Source organism: Astatotilapia calliptera, chromosome 5 (genome assembly GCF_900246225.1).
Source record: "Astatotilapia calliptera chromosome 5, fAstCal1.2, whole genome shotgun sequence".
NCBI lineage: Eukaryota > Metazoa > Chordata > Actinopteri > Cichliformes > Cichlidae > Astatotilapia > Astatotilapia calliptera.
This window is the reverse complement of record NC_039306.1, coordinates 38,305,354-38,323,317: the sequence shown is the minus strand read 5'-3', so window position 1 is coordinate 38,323,317 and position 17,964 is coordinate 38,305,354. Positions and strand designations below refer to the sequence as shown.

General features: G+C 40.0%; 1 protein-coding gene across 1 annotated transcript; it reads right to left on the bottom strand.

Moving 5' to 3' along the window:
* Nucleotides 1-669: 669 nt before the first annotated feature.
* Nucleotides 670-9,450, bottom strand: LOC113023100 (acidic mammalian chitinase-like). The gene is made up of 12 exons (XM_026169197.1): nucleotides 9,417-9,450; nucleotides 9,047-9,135; nucleotides 7,351-7,380; nucleotides 7,025-7,229; nucleotides 4,666-4,722; nucleotides 4,411-4,576; nucleotides 3,814-3,938; nucleotides 3,542-3,665; nucleotides 1,871-2,053; nucleotides 1,582-1,698; nucleotides 1,333-1,459; nucleotides 670-1,237 (listed from the first exon to the last, which is right to left on the bottom strand). The coding sequence occupies exons 2-12, from the start codon at nucleotides 9,063-9,065 to the stop codon at nucleotides 1,029-1,031; spliced, it is 1,362 nt and encodes a 453-aa protein (XP_026024982.1). The 5' UTR covers nucleotides 9,066-9,135; nucleotides 9,417-9,450; the 3' UTR covers nucleotides 670-1,028.
* Nucleotides 9,451-17,964: the final 8,514 nt, after the last annotated feature.

The following is a 17,964-nucleotide window of genomic DNA, read 5'->3' as shown; positions in this document are numbered from 1 at the left end:
TGTTCAGTTGGTTAGCCATTGTCTATCTTTATACGTAAGTCAAGCACCCTGGGGGTTGTCTCTCATTTTTTGACTTTGGGAGTGGCAATGTCATACTCGGCATGGATGTTCCTGTATACTATGCAGCTACTTCGTTATGGTGTTGCATGTATGCTCTGCCTGCTAGCAACTTGCAGCCTGCTGTTATGCACTGATTTCTCACAGAGGCATCTTTATATCGCCTGCATCTGGGGCTTGTCTGATACCAAAAGTAAATGGACAGTTGACTCAATGACATAATGAAGGAATTGCCCAAACCTGCCCATGAAATAGCCTTTATCAGTTAGTTAAGAAGATAGAGTCCTGGAGTTGATATAAGGTGCGGTGTCTGCATTTGGAAGGTTTTCTGTAAACAGACAAAAGAAGCTCTACATGTAGCTGAAACAAGCCATCCTTAAAACAAAAAAAAATACATCTGACAAATTGCTACAATATTAGAAGTGGCAAAAACAGCTTGATGATACATCCTGGAAAAATGTTACATCCTGAGAAAGAAGGAAAGCGCAACACAAAAAGACCTGGACCTCCACAGAAGATAACAGAGGTGGATGATCACAGAATCATTTCCATGGTCAAGTGAAACCCCTTTACAACAGCCAACCAAGTGAACAACAAAAACTGATTGCTGCCTAAACCTAATAACTGACTGGGCCACCCTTTTAGCAGCAGCAACTGCAATCGAGGGGGGGTGCATCACTTTTTCAAACAGGGTCATGTACGTTTGTATTTTCCCCCTAATAATAATAAACAACCCTAAAAATGTTGAACATTTTGAACATTTGTTCAGCGATCTGAGACATTTGAGTGTGACAAACATACAAAAAAACAAATAGAAATCAAGAAGTGAACAATTTCTCACGCCACCGTATATTCTGTTCCTGCTAAAACCCAGGATGTTTTAGCATGAGCTGTGAAAAGATCTTACTGAAACATTACCGATTGCCTTAAACATTTATTATGTTGTGCTCTGTAGTTTATGTTTCTGTGGCTCAGGGCCAGTTGCAGCACTTGCAGGAGTCCCAGTAGATGAGGCCAGGCTGGCAGCGGTGCAGGTAGGTGTTTCCCTGGAAGCACTGGAAGAAGGTGGTTTTGTCAGCTGGGTTTTCATATAACCCATCAGGACGGCCACGGCAGAAGTCAGCACTTGGGTCCCTAGTGGTGGTAGGGCGTGGAGTGGTGGTGGGCTTTGGCGTAAAGCCTGCACAATGAGACATGAAAAAATATAAGTTGCACACAGCAAGAGATTTTTTTAAAATCAAATCTAAGTTAGTGAAGCTAATTTACAGTAATTACCCATCAACATTCTGAGGTGGTTGATAAGAGGATATGTGCCAGCTGAGCAGAAGTATCCACTGAAGTCATCCATATCCAGAGTCCACACATGGGCGCCTCCCAGGTTGTTGGCAGTCATCCATTGAACCTACAGGACAGCAATATAAGGAAGCAAGAACTCTTAGAATAATTACAGGTACAATTCAATAGAGCACAACAAAAATGAATAAAAAGCATAGCTCTTCCTGTTTTTGCACAGAAATTCTTTACCTTGGAAGAATAGCTGCGCTTGTCATCATAGCCCAACCAGGAACTCCCATAGGTGGCATATGGAACCTCTTGTTCAGAGATCCACCCAACACTAGCAGTATTAATGAAGTCACAGATCTGATAAGAGGGACACATAGACCTACATCAGATAACAGTGAATTTGTGATAGTGATACTCTATAGCTGTATATAATTGCCCACAGATGTTAGTCAAGGGTAATAATAGATATTTTGAGGAATAGATGACTTTTAGCATATACCAATCAGAGCTTTTTAAGAACCTTTTGTACCTCATAGAAGGCCCAGAATCCAGCAGTTTGAGTGTAGGGTCCAGGGTCTGCAGGGCCATTAGCTGGTGCTCCCAGGCCATTTGCCCCACTGCTAAGACGGTAGGTTCTTCCATAAGTAGGGAAACCTAGCAGCAGCTTTCCAGATGGTGCTCCCAGGGATATCCAATAGAATACAGAGGAGTTCTACAAAAAAGGAAAGGAAACTTCATTTCAACTGTAAATCTGTACCAAATTCTTCAGAATTTATTACTTCTTTACCAGCTTTACCTGTTTCTCTGAATCTCCTTTAGAGATCAGTTAGACAGAGAAGCTGTAAGACATACATATATTTTATATATATATATATTTTTTTTTTCTTGATTCTGTCCACGAAACACTTTCATAGCAGTTTCCACAAGCACTGCATCTGTACGTCCCCAGTCTCTTCCTTACCACTCTTCTATGAACTCTGTTCTTCAACTTCCACAATTTAATCATTGGCACTACCTTCACCTGTTTCCTCTTCATCTCAAAGTCATCTTATACAACGCTATCTAGTTCTGCCTGGCTAAGGCAGATAGGACACCACTTTGCAGTGTCCTATCTCTTTCTGTAACTTCTGTATAAGATGCAGTCCACCTTTATACACCTTCCTCCACTCATATGCCACCTTATGTTCCTCCCTCTTCTTGTTATACATGTTCCCTACAGCCATTTACATCCTTTTTGCAAGACTGACTGCCATCTGTCCTTCTACATTTCTCTCCTTAACATCATACCTACCCAACACCTACTCATCACCTTGTCCCCTTCACCTACATTTCAACTGAAGTCTGCTCCAATCGCCACTTTCTCCCCCGAGGGGGCATACTCCACCACTTCATCCAGCTTGCTCCAGAATTCCTCTTTCCTTAATCATTAATCGAATCTAGTTTAGTTCTAGTTGGACTTCAGTGCAGCAATCGGTAGCACCGACCACAATATTTTACTAAGAGATTAGAACATACCATTAAAGGAACTGTGACGCAGTAATTCAAATCATATCTATCTGAAAGCAAACGAAAAAAACAAACAAACAAAAGGTTTTTAGTGGCCTAATCAAAGTCAGGCCTTAAATCCAAATGACCCACAAATGTGGCTGAATTACAACAATTCTTTAAAGAGTAGGCTGACCTGGGCCTCCAGGTGAAAGAGTCATTTCTAGTTACTGCAAATGCTGGAGTGCAGTTTTGGCTGCACAATCAGGTGTTAGGTTTAGAGAGCAGTTACTTTTTTCAGGTAGGTTTCGATAGCTTTTTTCTCTGAATGAATGAAATCATCATTTTAAAACTATGTCTTGTATTTACTCTGATTATCTTTGTATAATTATAACATTTGTTCTCATAATCCGAAACAGTTAAGTGTGACAAATGTGAAAAAAAAAACATGTTGCCATTCAGTTGTGTATTACTGTGCTACTTTGTGTTTCTGTGAGACTGTCTAGCACTAGTACTACAAAATGTTGGTACTGGTCACTAAGTGCAGCAGTACTGTACTTAGTGTTTCCAGTTTTTTCTCATCAGTATGAAAAATCCTTTTTTAATTTCACATTTAAAAATGTTTTTTTTTTACAGTTATTATGAAATCAGTATTCATTATTATTCATCCACATGAACACAGTGAAAGATGTAGATGTGTTGGTGTGTTTCTTACTATATTGTAATGAATTTGTGAACCAGGGTCCGCAGAGCTACTGTAAAGAGGGCTGTTGTGTCCAGTTACTGCCTCCCAGTGTCCGTGGAAGTCATAGGTCATGATGTTGATGAAGTCAAAGTGTCTGTTGGGTTTTTATTGAACAGTAAATGTAAAATGGGGTTTTGTGTCATTTGAAATGAGTAATAGTGATATATCTATTTCAGTACACGACACCTACTTTATGGATTGGTGTTACTTTGTTGAAAATGCGCATACATGCTTAAACTTACGGTGCAATCTTGTTAACTTCGTATGCTCTGTCAATGGTCTGACGGATTCCAGCAACACTGGCCGACAGCAGCAGCTGACTCCTCCCGCTGTCTTTTGCATCATCCTCAAAGGCTTTGGCCAGCTCCTATAGACACACCAAACTAAAGCAACTTAGATCCAGTTAGTTTCATCGGTCACACCCTGGCATCATTAACAACAGAGGAGTTGAATCAAGAAACCGTATCTAATGCCATTAGGTATATCAGTAGCACAAACAGACCAAATACTGTAATATGATCATGTATTGATAGATTTTAATGTGTCCGCACTGTGCTAGTCTACTGCATTAAAAGAAACAAACATGCAGTATGGCCTGGGCCACATTTTATTTAATGTCTTTGTGAGGTTTACTATATGGGCCCTACATAAAGGTATATAGACTCTATTTTAACAGGATTGGCTGACTTTTCTGGTAACAAAATTGCAATGCACTAGTTAATGACAGATAACATATAATAACATTTAAGAAGGATAAACATTACAATACAAAAATAATACACCATTATAATACATTAGTATTGTATTGAAAATTTAAGGACAATGTGAGCTGTGTTTACCGTGACCAGTAGAGTAAATTTCTCTTTGTCCCCCACTGGGCTGCCATTGTGTCCAGGATATTCCCAGTCCAGGTTTAGCCCATCAAAATTATGGGTGTGAAGGAAACTGATAACAGAACTGATGAAGGCTGCACGACTCTCAGGTCTGGCAACCATAGCAATGAATCTGGTGCAATGCAGGGAAAAAGAACCGTAATAAAGGAAGGTTTTTGAAATAGATACGAAAATATGAGAACTGGTGTAGATGGAACTCACGGGCTGACTCCATTGACCGTTCCTCCAACAGTCAGCAGAGTCTTCAAAGCAGGGTTGCTGGTAATAGAGAGGCAGAGAAAAGACAGGACCTTAAATAATTCAAGAACACTTTACCCCCATTTATACTCCCGATGACTGTGTATTTCACAGCCATGGGTTGCCTGGAGAATTAAAAATGGCTTATGTCATACAGTTATATATATATAATATTCTTAGCTATAATTTTATTTTATTTTTTGCTCAACATTTTAATGAGATCTGAAAAAGGATTCTGCACATAACAGAATCCTGAACAATCCACCGAAAAGGGCAGAAGCAGGTTGGAAGCCCTGGCTGGTTGCAGTAGGACTGGGTGATAATTATAGAGGTTTTCTGATGCATTTAGATGGTACACCATGATAATGATAAATATTGTGGTAGCTCCATTTAGATAAAATTGAATGGGAAAATCTGTTTTTGCTCCATTTGGTGGTTAAATACCTGATAAATACAGATGCTGCTTTAACACACTGATGCTCACATTCTGTCATATTGCCAGTATGTCCAGCTCAATTACTTGCTTTCTACAAATAGATCCTACTGTAATCCAAGCTTTTTGTTGCACACTTTTTCTCTGCCATCCTTTTGAAATCTTAGCACCACTTAATAGCTAACTCGGATTGTAACTTAACTTTTGCCATAATCAAACTACTGACCTGATACTGATGCAAATGAAAAGAAAATCTGTCAAAATGTGGCACTGAGGCTTGATGTTTCTGGGTCGAGGGTTCTAATTTGTCACTGGTTTGACCTTTGCTTGATGTTCTTCATCCAAAAACATGCTCATGTGTAGTTTAAGATCCTGGAAAGACTCCTTTGTTTATTATAAGTTATTTACTTTCATCCTAATTATTTCTAAATAATGAAAAAATGTTGGGATGGGATTAGAGATCACAGATACAGTCATGGTGAAAAAAATGCACTTCTGTTTCTTCTAAGGTTTGACATATTTGGACATAATAAAAAAAATTCTCTTAACAGGTGTTAAAATTGGATGAACACAACATGAGATTAACAACAACACTTCACATATTACACCATATCATCATATAAAACACAAAAAATCTGAGCCAAAGTGCAGAAGTGGTGTGTGAAAACTAGGTGCACTCCAGGATTTAGCAATAACTGCATGATGTCATCAGTCTCTCACATTATTGTGGACTAATTTTGGCTCTTATTCACTATTTCTTTGCAACTTTGCATGAATTCATTGAGGTTGCGAGTGTTTACGCACAGCTTTCTTAACCTTTTGAATTCCAGGGCTATTCTGAGGCTCCTGCTTGAAGATGACATGCCCAAAAAGCACTTTGAGCGCTCTGGGAGAGTAGATAAGGACCACAGAAGAATCAGTACATTTACCTTAAATGAACTGATTAAGTCTCACCAAAAAGAATCAAAATATGGACATTACCTGCAGAAAGATCAATGCTACTGAAATGAAACAGAGCAATGTTGCAGAGGTTTAATTAAATATATATCTAGTGTTTTGCAATTTGGTACAAATGGTACCATCTATGAAAGTGGAAAGTTCTTAGGTATTGAATAGCAGTTATTGGTGATCATAGAAACGGTTTGTGAGGTTTTACCTGAGATTGTAACGTTTCTGTGGATACCATACATGTCTACATTTAAACAACAGACCTGGTGGCACAGCCCATGAAAGCAAATGTTCCCTCTCTGCTCCCAGTACCAGGGGCATCAGGGTTCAACAGGTTAAGGTCCGGCACAGAACTGTAATCAGGTTGAAGTCTAATCTTTGAAAAGCTGATAGAGCACCATTCAACCATTCTGTTGTAGACTTGCCTTCGTGCTTCATAATTGACTGTATAATGCTACATAGTGGAGTTCATGGTTGACACAATGACCAGGTAACCAGAATCTGTGGCTGCAAAACAAGCCCAGATTATCACCCCTCTACCTCATACCAACTGTCAAGCATGGCTGAGCTTGGTCTTTGTACTAATACGCTAAAATGCTTTTGTCAAACGTGGCGCCATGCATTTTGGCCAGACATTTGCACTTTGGTCTTGTCTGTTCAGAGAACAATGATCAAGAAGTTGTGGTTTGTTCAGATGCTGTTTTGCTGAGCTAAGTCATGCTTCCATTTTTGTTTTACAGAGAAGAGGTTTCTTATTTCTCCTCACCCAACCAAACAACCATACTTTTGATTTGCAATTACTCACCTGCCTCCAACTCAGCCTATCTCTTCTGTAACATCAACCATCTCTTAAAGTGGGTCTACTTTCTCTTTACTGTGACTGTCGTAGTTGTCTAAATTAACATTGGTGCCCAGTCTGACTCTATGACTGAGCAAACTCACACATTCTTGAGGCTGTTGAGGCTGCTGTACAGCTGCGGATCATTCCACTCAACGGGGCTGATCTGGTTGAAGCTGTTAATGGTGGCCAGAGTGTAGATGACATGGGTGCACAGGAAGGGATCGATGTTGTCTGGAGTGAATTTGCCAGCACTTGGTCTGTACTGGGCCCAGTTGGTCATATGACACACCAGCTTACTAGATGAAACTGAAGGAAGACATATTCGGTTTTCTCTGTAACCATCATGGTGATGAGATGACTCGATCACTAAATACAAATCAGAAACTTTATTGTCATTGTCACGAGAACAACGAAATGAAATACTTACCATTATGTAGAATGAATAGAATGCCCAGAGCTGAGAAAGAGATGGAAAAAAGTAAATCAGGTTACCTAGAAACTATAAAACTTAGAGACAACATAGAATACAGAAGATCATGTCACAAACTCCATCCATCATTTTTCTGCTGCCTAATCGTGTCAAGGTTGCAGCAGTCTAAGTAGCAGTACAAGCTGAGATGCCAGGACCTCTCCCTTCCCTGTCACTTCCTCCAGCTCTGTGTGGGAACACCGAGGCTTGTCAAGGGAGCTGACAGATTTAATCTCTCCAGCATACCCAGGGTCTGTCCTGAAGCCTAGATTCCTGCAACACCTCACCTAGGAGACACCAAATAGGCATCCTAATCAGACGCCTAAATAACTTCAATTTGCTCATTTTCATGTGGGTGTCATGATCCTGGGCCATGTTGGCCCAGCATTCTTAGTTTTCATGTATTTTTGTATTTTGTTCTTTATTTAGGCCATGGGTCCTGGGTTGCTCTGTTAAGTTGTTCCTTATTTGATTTCCCCTGTGTATCTGTGAGCCCTCGTCTCCCCTCCTTGTGTTTTATTCCATGTTTCCCCAGCCTGCTATGCCTGTGCTCTCCTGTCTCTCTCTCTCCTCCTGTCTGCACCTCTGTGTACTTCCTGTTTTACTTTGACAGTCTCCCGTCAGTGTTGTGTTACTCCTGCCGTGTCTTGTTATGATTATCTGTGTCAGCTGTTTCCTGTGTGCTCCCACTTCCCTCGTTAACCCTCTGTGTATTTATGTGCATGTCTCCCTCAGTTCGGTTTCGCGTCGTCAACGTCTCCTCCCCGAACCTCTGTGCTTTTCTGTGTTCCCTCGGTCCTCAGTTAGCATTCCCAGTTTAGTTCTGTTTCTTTGTGAAGCCTGCAATAAAGCAGTGATTTTGAGTTCAGCTTTTTGTCTCCGTGAGTTTTGCGTTTGGGTCCTCATCTGCCTCCACACAGCCAGTTCATGACAGTGGGGGACTAGGGACTCTACTCTGAGCCCCTCCCGAAAGGCCTCCAAGGTCCACACCCTATCTCCACGGTTGAGGTCAGACACCCAATGGAGGAAGTCTATTTATGTCACATTTTTAACTCTTTCTTTGAGGCAGTTTTACTCACGGACAGAGTTGAGAATAGGAATGTAGCCTGACCAGTAAAATGAACACCATCGCTTTCATGCCCATCTGTCTCTGCCTCACAACAAACATGAACCACTGCCAATGCCAGACCAATACGCGTCTCAATTTCCCACCTTGAGAAACTCATCCACCCCAGGGGGCCTGCCACCGAACCCCCCCCCACACACAATTTTGTTCAGTTATGGCTGACCAGACCCAAACTAAACTTATCTTGTAATACTTGTCAGCTGCCTCCAGTCTAATAACAGGATACTGTTGGAATACTGCGCTCCGAGTCACACTCCTCAGTCTTTATGTTATTGTCCTGAGCAGGAAAATGAAGTCCTCAGCTAGGACACCTTCCACCAGCTCATGTTGGGACTACAAACAGGGGTCATACTCTGAACTGTTCAGCACATAAAATAGTCAAATGTGGTTTGTTTCAGCCAAACCATATTTAACCTGTACCTCTCAAACTACTAACTTCTCCTTATGCTCTACTTCTGAATAAATAAACAAAGGACAACTATTGTATAAATGGATGAATAAATGAATGTAATATTTAATGAAATTTACCTATGAGGAGTTTCCCCATGTTGCTTTCAGGTTCCACGGGTTTCCTTTCGTAGAAGTGAACTTCCAAATGAGTGAATCAGTTTCATTCACTGGCACACAAGTAACAAAATCAGACTTTAAGTGCTGTCACAGAAACATTTTTCGCTAATTAACTAGCTAAGCTTCACTTGAGCAAAATCTTACAGACTGCGTTTTACAAACGGACAAAACTTAGATTAAACTTTGATGCACTTGTAACAATTAATTATTAAAACATACATAATAAAAAAACCTAATAACTAATTTATCTTTAATTTTAGGCTTACATGTAGCTACTATAAAATGCACTACAAGCAACCAAACCAGACAAAAACAATGATGATCTCATTACCGTTTGACAAGAAGAACTGAAGCAGATTTGAGAGCTTGTTTGAGTGGGTCAGATTTATATCATCCTAATGACTAATAGAAGGTGTCAAAGTGCAGCTGATAAGAGCTCAGAGTGGTGGGAGTCTGATGTGCCTAATAATCCCCCACCCCCACCCCCTTCTAGTAAGACCTGCCAAGCCCAGTTAAGAATTTGACCCAATTAGATAAGTAACTGATATCACAATGATAACTTGCCCTACAGTTTATTACAAACTGTAGGGCCTTGACCCATTGTTGTGATCTGTACGCTCGAGTGGGATGGCCTTCGTTGTCCTCCAGGAGGTTTGCTCACTGGTGCATCTTTATTTATAAGGCCCTGCTTGGACAAATGCCCACCTACATTTGCGATCTGCTCACACGGAGAAGTACTGTTTCTTACAGCCTGCGTTCAAGCGATCTTTTATTGCTCAATGTTCCATTTGCCAGAACTGAACTGGGAAAGAGGGCTTTTACTTATGCTGCCCCTTTCACATGGAACATGATGCAAAAAGACTGGAAGATAGCAGATCTTATTTCATTAAATGCTTTTAAGTCCAGATTGAGAGAGCCAGAGAAAAATGTTTTTAAAATTTAATTGTTATTTATAATATGTATGTAACTTTGTAATTTCAACGTGTTGTCACCTCTTGGCCAGGACTCCCTTGCAAAAGAGGTTTTTAATCTCAATGGGACTTTTCCTGGTTAAATAAAGGTTAATAATAATAATAATAAACTGTAATCAGCTTTTACTTAGTCACTGGAATTTACCAATGATCATCAAACAAACCCTACAATAATACACTGCTCTATTATTGTAGAAGTACAGTGACTTGAGGCAACTTTTGTTTGAATTGAATTCAAAACTATTAGCTTTCATCTCCGGGTGAGCATGAATATCCACAGCAAAGACATGAGAGCTGTAGTTACACATTACAAATTAATTCAAAGTAGAGTTAAAACAAGGATAGATTTATATTAAAAGTCACAAAATACAGCTATATCCAGCTGTATATAAAGTAACTACATACAGTACAGTTAGCTATCCTTAACCTTTAAGCAAGCAGCCTAAATATGAATTTCTTAAATGTTTGAGCAGCAGTGGACTATGCATGAAATGCAATCACTGGAATCTGCTTTGTGTTGACGTTTTTCCTTGTGTATGTCACTAATCAGGCACAACATTAAAAATATCTGCTTAGTGATCTATAGGTCTGTCACTAAAACAATTCTGATCAGATGATTATCAGAACTGAATCTTTCACAGCAGAACACTGCACAGTAACAAGATGCTAATCTACATCTATCATGTTATCGGATGATCGTGGCTCAAGAGTTGGGAGTTCGCCTTGTAATCGGAAGGTTGCCGGTTCGAGCCCCGGCTTGGACAGTCTCGGTCGTTGTGTCCTTGGGCGAGACACTTCACCCGTTGCCTACTGGTGGTGGTCAGAGGGCCCGTTGGCGCCAGTGTCCGGCAGCCTCGCCTCTGTCAGTGCGCCCCAGGGCAGCTGTGGCTACAATGTAGCTGCCATCACCAGTGTGTGAATGTGTGTGTGGATGGGTGGATGACTGGATATGTAAAGCGCTTTGGGGTCCTTAGGGACTAGTAAAGCGCTATATAAATACAGGCCATTTACCATGTTATATCACACCATATTTCATTATTAGTTAGCAGAATTTACTGTTATTAATTCACAAAGATACAATATACGCTGATTACAGTTAGCATTGCAATATCAGTTACTAATCTGATTGGTCAAATTCTTAACTGGATTTGTAAGATCTTACAAAGAGTTGGGGTGGGACTGATGGGAATCCAGTCTGAACTCTTATCACCTGCACTTTGACATTGACATTGAGATGATAGAAATGTGACCACATCAAACAAGCCCTGAAGTCTGCACAACTTTAAAACCACTGATCATCTTGTTACAGTTTGTGTTCTGTTGTGAAAAATTCTGACAATCATCTGATCAACATCATCTTAGTCTCACAAAGCAGATCTATACAATAATACGCAGGTGGTTTTAAGGTTGTGCCACAAGCGAAGGGTCACTGAATGTCAGTGAAAAGTAGATCCCAGTGATCACCATTACTAAGAACATTACCTCAATGTAGAGTCAACTACTGCTACACATCAAATATTTATAAAATTAATATTTAGACAACTTGTTTAAAGGTTAAGGATAGCTAACCATGGCTGCATGTAGTTACTTTATATACAGCTGGATATAGTTGTATTTTAGCTTGTATTTTTAGTACAAATCTATCCTTGTTCAGAAACCTACTTTGAATGAGTTTGTAATGTGTAATTACACCTCTCCTTTGTTTGCTGTGGATATTCATGCTTACCTGGGAATGAATGCTAGTAGTTTTGAATTCAATTCGACTCAACTATATAGTATAGCCAAACACTCACCTTTACGTAAATAAATTTTTTTTATAAAAATGAATTAAAACTGTAGCTCAGGTGGGAGAGCAGGTCAGCCACTAATCAGAAGGTCGGTGGTTTGATCTCAGGCTGCCTCCTGCATGCCAAATATCCTTGGGCAAGATACTAACCCCGTGTTTGCCTACTGGTGGTGGTCAGAGGGCCCGGTGGTGCCAGTGTCCGGCAGCCTCGCCTCTGTCAGTGCACCCCAGGGTGGCTGTAGCTACAATGTAGCTGCCATCACCTGTGTGTGAATGTGTGTGTGAATGGGTGGATGACTGAATGTAGTGTAAAGCGCTTTGGGGTCCTTTGGGACTAGAAAAGCGCTATACAAATGCAGGCTATTTACCATTTACCATTTTAAAACTGATAATACAATCTGGGGTGTGTGATATTACTCATTACTGCTCTTGTATTTAAGTTGGCAGGTTTGGTCACACATTGGCCTTAACACACTGGGTAGCATTAGCAATTTATAACAGCTGGTGTTGGGTTTGTTTTGTTTTCAAGGAAATGCATGACTTTTCTCCTGTATCTCAATTTGAGTGAATATTTAAGATTGGATCCATTGGATTCACCCAGGAATGGTTTAGGAGTGAGAAGGAACGATAAAGGAATAGTTCACTCAACAGAGCTCTGACTGTTTGTCAGCCTGGCTACAGTGCTGAAGAGAAACCTGGGGTTGTTCTTATTGTCTTCAATCAGTGATGAATAGTAAGATGTTCTGGCTTTGCAGAGGGCTTTCTTATGAAGCAGCAAACTATTTCTCCAGGCTAAATGATGATCCTCTAAATTTGTGACACGCCATTTCCTCTCCAGATTACGAGTCATCTGCTTTAGGCTACGTGTTTGAGAATTATACCACGGAGTCAGGTACTTCTGATCTGAGACCTTAGTTTTCACAGGAGCTACAGTATCCAGAGTCGTACGTAGTGAGGAGGTGAAATTATTAACAAGATGATCGACCTCTGTTGGAGTAGCGTTCAGATAGCTGCTCTGCTCTGTGTTGGTACAGGGCATTGAAGATGATAACAGTGGGTGGATTATATTCTTAAACTTAGTTACAGCGCTTTCAGAAAGACATCTACTTTGATAAAGTCTACTCTCCACCGCTGTGTAATCAATTATTGTAAATGTAAATGTTATCAGGAAATGATCAGACAGGAGAGGGTTTTCAAGAAACACTGTTAAATGTTTAGTTTCTATGCATATCTTAAAACAAGATCTAGAGTGTGATTAAAGTGGTGGGTGGGTTCTTTTACATTTTGAGAGAAACCAATTGAGTCTAATAACAGATTAAATGCCATGTTGAGGCTGTCATTCTTAGCATCTACATTAATGTTAAAATCACCCACAATGGGATGGCTGTAGCTCAGGTGGTAGAGCAGGTCAGCTACTAATCGGAAGGTTGGTGGTTCCATCCCAGTCTGCATGCCAAATATCCTTGAGCAAGATACTAACCCCATGTTTCTCTCCGATGTGTACATCGGAGTATGAATGTGTATGAATGTTAGATAGGGAGCACTTGACAACTTAGTAAAAGTGAATGGGTGAATGAACAAGTTGCATAAAGTACTTTGAGTGCTCAGACAGAGTAGAAAACTGTTATATAAGAACCAGTCCATTTACCATACTAGAAAGAGAGAGCAGATTTCTCCTGTTTTGGCTTCCTGTTAAATATAGAATTCAAAATCCTGCTCGTCACATACAAGGTCTTAAATAATCAGGCCCCATCTTATCTTAATGACCTTGTAGTACCATATCACCCTATTAGAGCGCTCCGCTCTCGCTCTGCAGGCCTACTTGTTGTTCCTAGAGTATTTAAAAGTAGAATGGGAGGGAGAGCCTTCAGTTTTCAGGCCCCTCTTCTGTGGAACCAGCTTCCAGTTTGGATTCGGGAGACAGACACTATCTCTACTTTTAAGATAAGGCTTCAAACTTTCCTTTTTGCTAAAGCATATAGTTATGGCTGGACCAGGTGACCCTGAATCCTCCCTTAGTTATGCTGCAATAGACGTAGGCTGCCGGGGATTCCCATGATGCATTGAGTTTTTCCTTTCCAGTCACCTTTCTCACTCACTATGTGTTAACAGACTTCTCTGCATTGAATCGTATCTGTTATTAACCTCTGTCTCTCTTCCACAGCATGTCTTTTATCCTGTCTTCCTTCTGTCTCCCCAACCAATCACAGCAGATGGCCCCGCCCCTCCCTGAGCCTGGTTCTGCTGGAGGTTTCTTCCTGTTAAAAGGGAGTTTTTCCTTCCCACTTTCGCCAAAGTGCTTGCTCATAGGGGGTCATATGATTTTCTCTGTATCTACTGTACAATATAAAGCACCTTGACGTGACTTTTGTTGTGATTTGGCGCTATATAAATAAAATTGAATTGAATTGTCTCAGCTGGTCACCATTCCCACCCAGGTCACGGTCAATGCAGGAGGTCATAGGTCATCATCATGCATTGATCATATATATACACAAATGTTCCTGAGCATTGCTCAAATATTGTTTCTGTTCCAGTTGGTTATAGTGACCATAATGTTGTAGGCTTGACCAAGAAAACGAAACCGTTGAAAACTGCACAAAAGATTATTTTTCACAGATAATACAAAAATTTCAAAGCAGACATGTATATTAATGACGTAAAGGAAATTCATTGGACTGACATCTGCCTTGAGCGTTACCCTGATATGGCATTATCTATGTTTATTGAAAACGTTTGCTACCTGGCTGACAAACATGCCCCCTTAAGAAGATGTACTGTTAAAAAGAACTACACGCCTTGGCTAGATAATGAACTTAAGGCTGCAATGTCAGAAAGGGATATAGCAAAAGTAAAAGCACATAAGTATGTCAGTCCACAAGAGTGGGCAAGATATCGCAAGTTAAGAAAAGCTAAGGACATAGCCAATTATTTTGTGAATTATTACAGCAATAAAATAACAAATTTAAAATCTAATATGAGCAGAGGCGATCCCACCTCATCACAGCGTCTTATACAGGATGTTATCATGAATAATAAGCAATGCCAATTTAAGTTTGAGGCCGTGAATGTGGAGATGGTAGAGCGCTTATTGATATCACTTCCTGACGATACATCCTCCGGCTCTGATAGCACAGACAGTAAACTGCTCAAAGTTACAGCCAAGTTTGTGTCCCTTCTTATATGTCACATATGTAATAGATCTTTGGCATGCAGCTCATTTCCATTGCAGTGGAAAGAATCAAAAATAATTCTCACACCTAAAAACAAGGATGACGTTTTTAATGGTGTCAATAGCAGACCTATTAGTCTGCTCCCCGTTCTAAGTGAAATTATGGAGAGGATTGTCTATGAACAAATTCAACATTACTTAAGAGAAAATCAGTTACTCGCTCAGTTTCAACATGCTTACAAACCTGGTCATTCCACCAGCTCAGCTCTCATTCATATGACAGATAACTATATAAACCTCTATATGATGGGAACTTGGTCGGGGTGGTATTCTTGGACTTTAGTGCTGCATTTGATAGACAAACTAAAATGTTATGGATTTTCACCAGCTGCTTTGTGCTGGGTGGAAAGTTATTTGTCTGGAAGAAGGCAAAGGGTTTATTATAATGGTTATTTCTCCGAGGGGTGTGAAATGTACTGTGGGGGCAAGGCAGCTGCCTCGGTCCACTTCTCTATTCAGTTTTCACAAAAGATCTGCCTTAAACTTTTATTTTGCTTAATTATATCATTAATTGTTTATATATTGCAGTTAGAGTATATTTTCAAAGGTTTATTTTCATGTTCATATACATGTCATCCTATTCTGGCAGCAATCATGATGCTAGGTGAAGAATGTTATTAGAATGGAGGAAGGAGGATGCTTTGCTGCAGTGAAATAAGAATCTTGCAAAAACACCATAAACATGTCACACATTAGTTTCTCTGCCAGCTTATCTGTCGGCACCAACAAAATTAATAAAAATATATCCCAATTATAATTCCACTCCAGCACTGTGGAGTACAGCGATGTTGGTTCCATTAGACTGAACTGATTAAAAAAAAATAAGGCCGGCTCTGCTAATGGGACACTTAAAGCTGTGGTGGAGAGGAGGGAGATAAACTGGTATCCATCATGGATATAATACTGAGCCACTAAATCTCTTCTAATATCTTCTCATGTGTTGTTTGACTATAAATTTTATGTCTGCATCTTCATCCTTTTCCTCCAAATCCCAACCTCACCTCAAGGTGCTTTATATTATAAGGTAAAGACTCTATAATAATACAGAGAAAACCCCAACAACCAGAAAGTCCCTAATGACAAAGTCCTTGGCAACAGAGGGAAGGAAAACTCCCTTTCAACAGCAGAACCAGGCTCAGGAAGGAGACATTTTAGTGTTCATTTCCTTTCTTTTAAGAAATACAGGAGAACGACTACCTTTTAAAAGATTTGTTTCATCAGCTGAAATTACAAGTTACAGTGCTGGACCTCCATGTGAGCCAACAGTCTGCTTCATAAAAAGGATGACCCTGTAAGCGGGCAATACAGTGTTATACCACAACAACAACAGGTATTATTACGACCATCTTCTCCTGGGAAATGACACGGCGGTCCTGCCGTCCCTGCCTGGATCTTCCCCTGCACTTCACCTCGTCTCACCTCTGCTCTGAAATAGGCAGGGAAAGAAAAACTCCTCACTCCCTAACCTTGGTCTCTTAATATCAGCTAGCAAGTCAAGCCTGTTGTTTCTACTTCTTATCCAAGTCTAGGACCTTCTGTTCAGACTCCCTAACTTTAACTAGTTATGATGTGTAAGCATGTTTACGGCTGCAACATGTCAGTCTCAATAATTCGATTCAATCGTAGCACTGAATTTATGCTTTTGACCTTTATTACACAGAGTGCCAACTCTTAATGAGGACAACTGCAAAGTGTATATAACAATAACAGAAAACGGCTTCATTTAATCACTTTATTCCTAACAAGAGAGCCTGAGATTAATAATAACAATAATAATAATTATAATAATAATAATAAGGTTAAATGCAAAGTGGTACCTTCCCATCGTGTCAAATCTGACGATTTACAACTTAAAATACTCATAAATATTGTGTTTTATATCCGATTGCCTCAAGGCCTTATGACATCCTCCACACTATGCACTTGAACATAAAACTGATGATTACCTCTTCATTGAATTTTGAGTGTTTTAATCAATCTTGTTACAGTGTTCTTGCTTTCCTGGTCAATGTTGACCGGGAACACTAAAGCAAGAGGTAGGAGGTGAACACAGGAGGGTTATATTGAGTGAAAACAGATGAGTGAAGAAGAAACATTCAGTGCATGGGAAGCCCCCACCAGCCTACACAGTTCAACTAAAGAATGACTCAGGGTCATCTGATCCAGCCCTAACTATATATTTTTTGTAATTAAAAAGGAAGACAAGAATGAAAGTGGAGTTTTGAAAAAAGAGGGGTTTAAATGTAATCGATTGAGACATTAGGATTCACGGGGGATAATCTGGAAGTGCTGCTAAGCCTGCACCTGGTCAACTTGTCAGAGAACTGTGTCAGAGCCGTCCCCTCTAGGTTGAGTTAAGGAGTTATTAACTTCTTCTCTACATCACACATGTTGACCAGAGGCTGCAAAGTACAGAGACATGCTTTACTTAAGCAGAAGTACAGACTCTGCGTTCAAAAAAGTTGAAGTACTGAAGCAATTTAAATCTGTAATTTAAAGTATTTCATTGAAGGACAATTTTCTATTTGTATGCAAACATAACTAAACATTATAATGATAATATAATATCATTTTAGTTCATGTGTATATAAATGTTATTTATATATATACGTAAATTCTAATTTACAAGCAGTAAAAGAGAGTTTAACCAAAAATAACCATTTTGTGTTGCATACATTGTACAGGCTGACTTTGACTCCACACCTAAACAGAAAATTAGTACAGGCAACAGTTAAACTGAGATTCAGCAGTGAAGAGGAACCTAAAGGTCTGCTGTAGTGCTTAAACCTGAAGAAAAGAATCACACCTCAGGAGAAAGTCTAACGTGGGCTCCAGTACAGGCTGTGATCACCTGATCTGCTGGTCTTTGTGGATTTACACAGGCAAAATC

Excerpts from the sequence above, each read along its gene's own strand:
- LOC113023100 (XM_026169197.1), bottom strand. Across the intron at positions 4,577-4,665 it reads ACGGTCAATGGAGTCAGCCC|ATTCATTGCTATGGTTGCCA; the intron begins GTGAGTTCCATC and ends GCATTGCACCAG. Across the intron at positions 3,666-3,813 it reads GAAGTTAACAAGATTGCACC|ACACTTTGACTTCATCAACA; the intron begins GTAAGTTTAAGC and ends AAAACCCAACAG.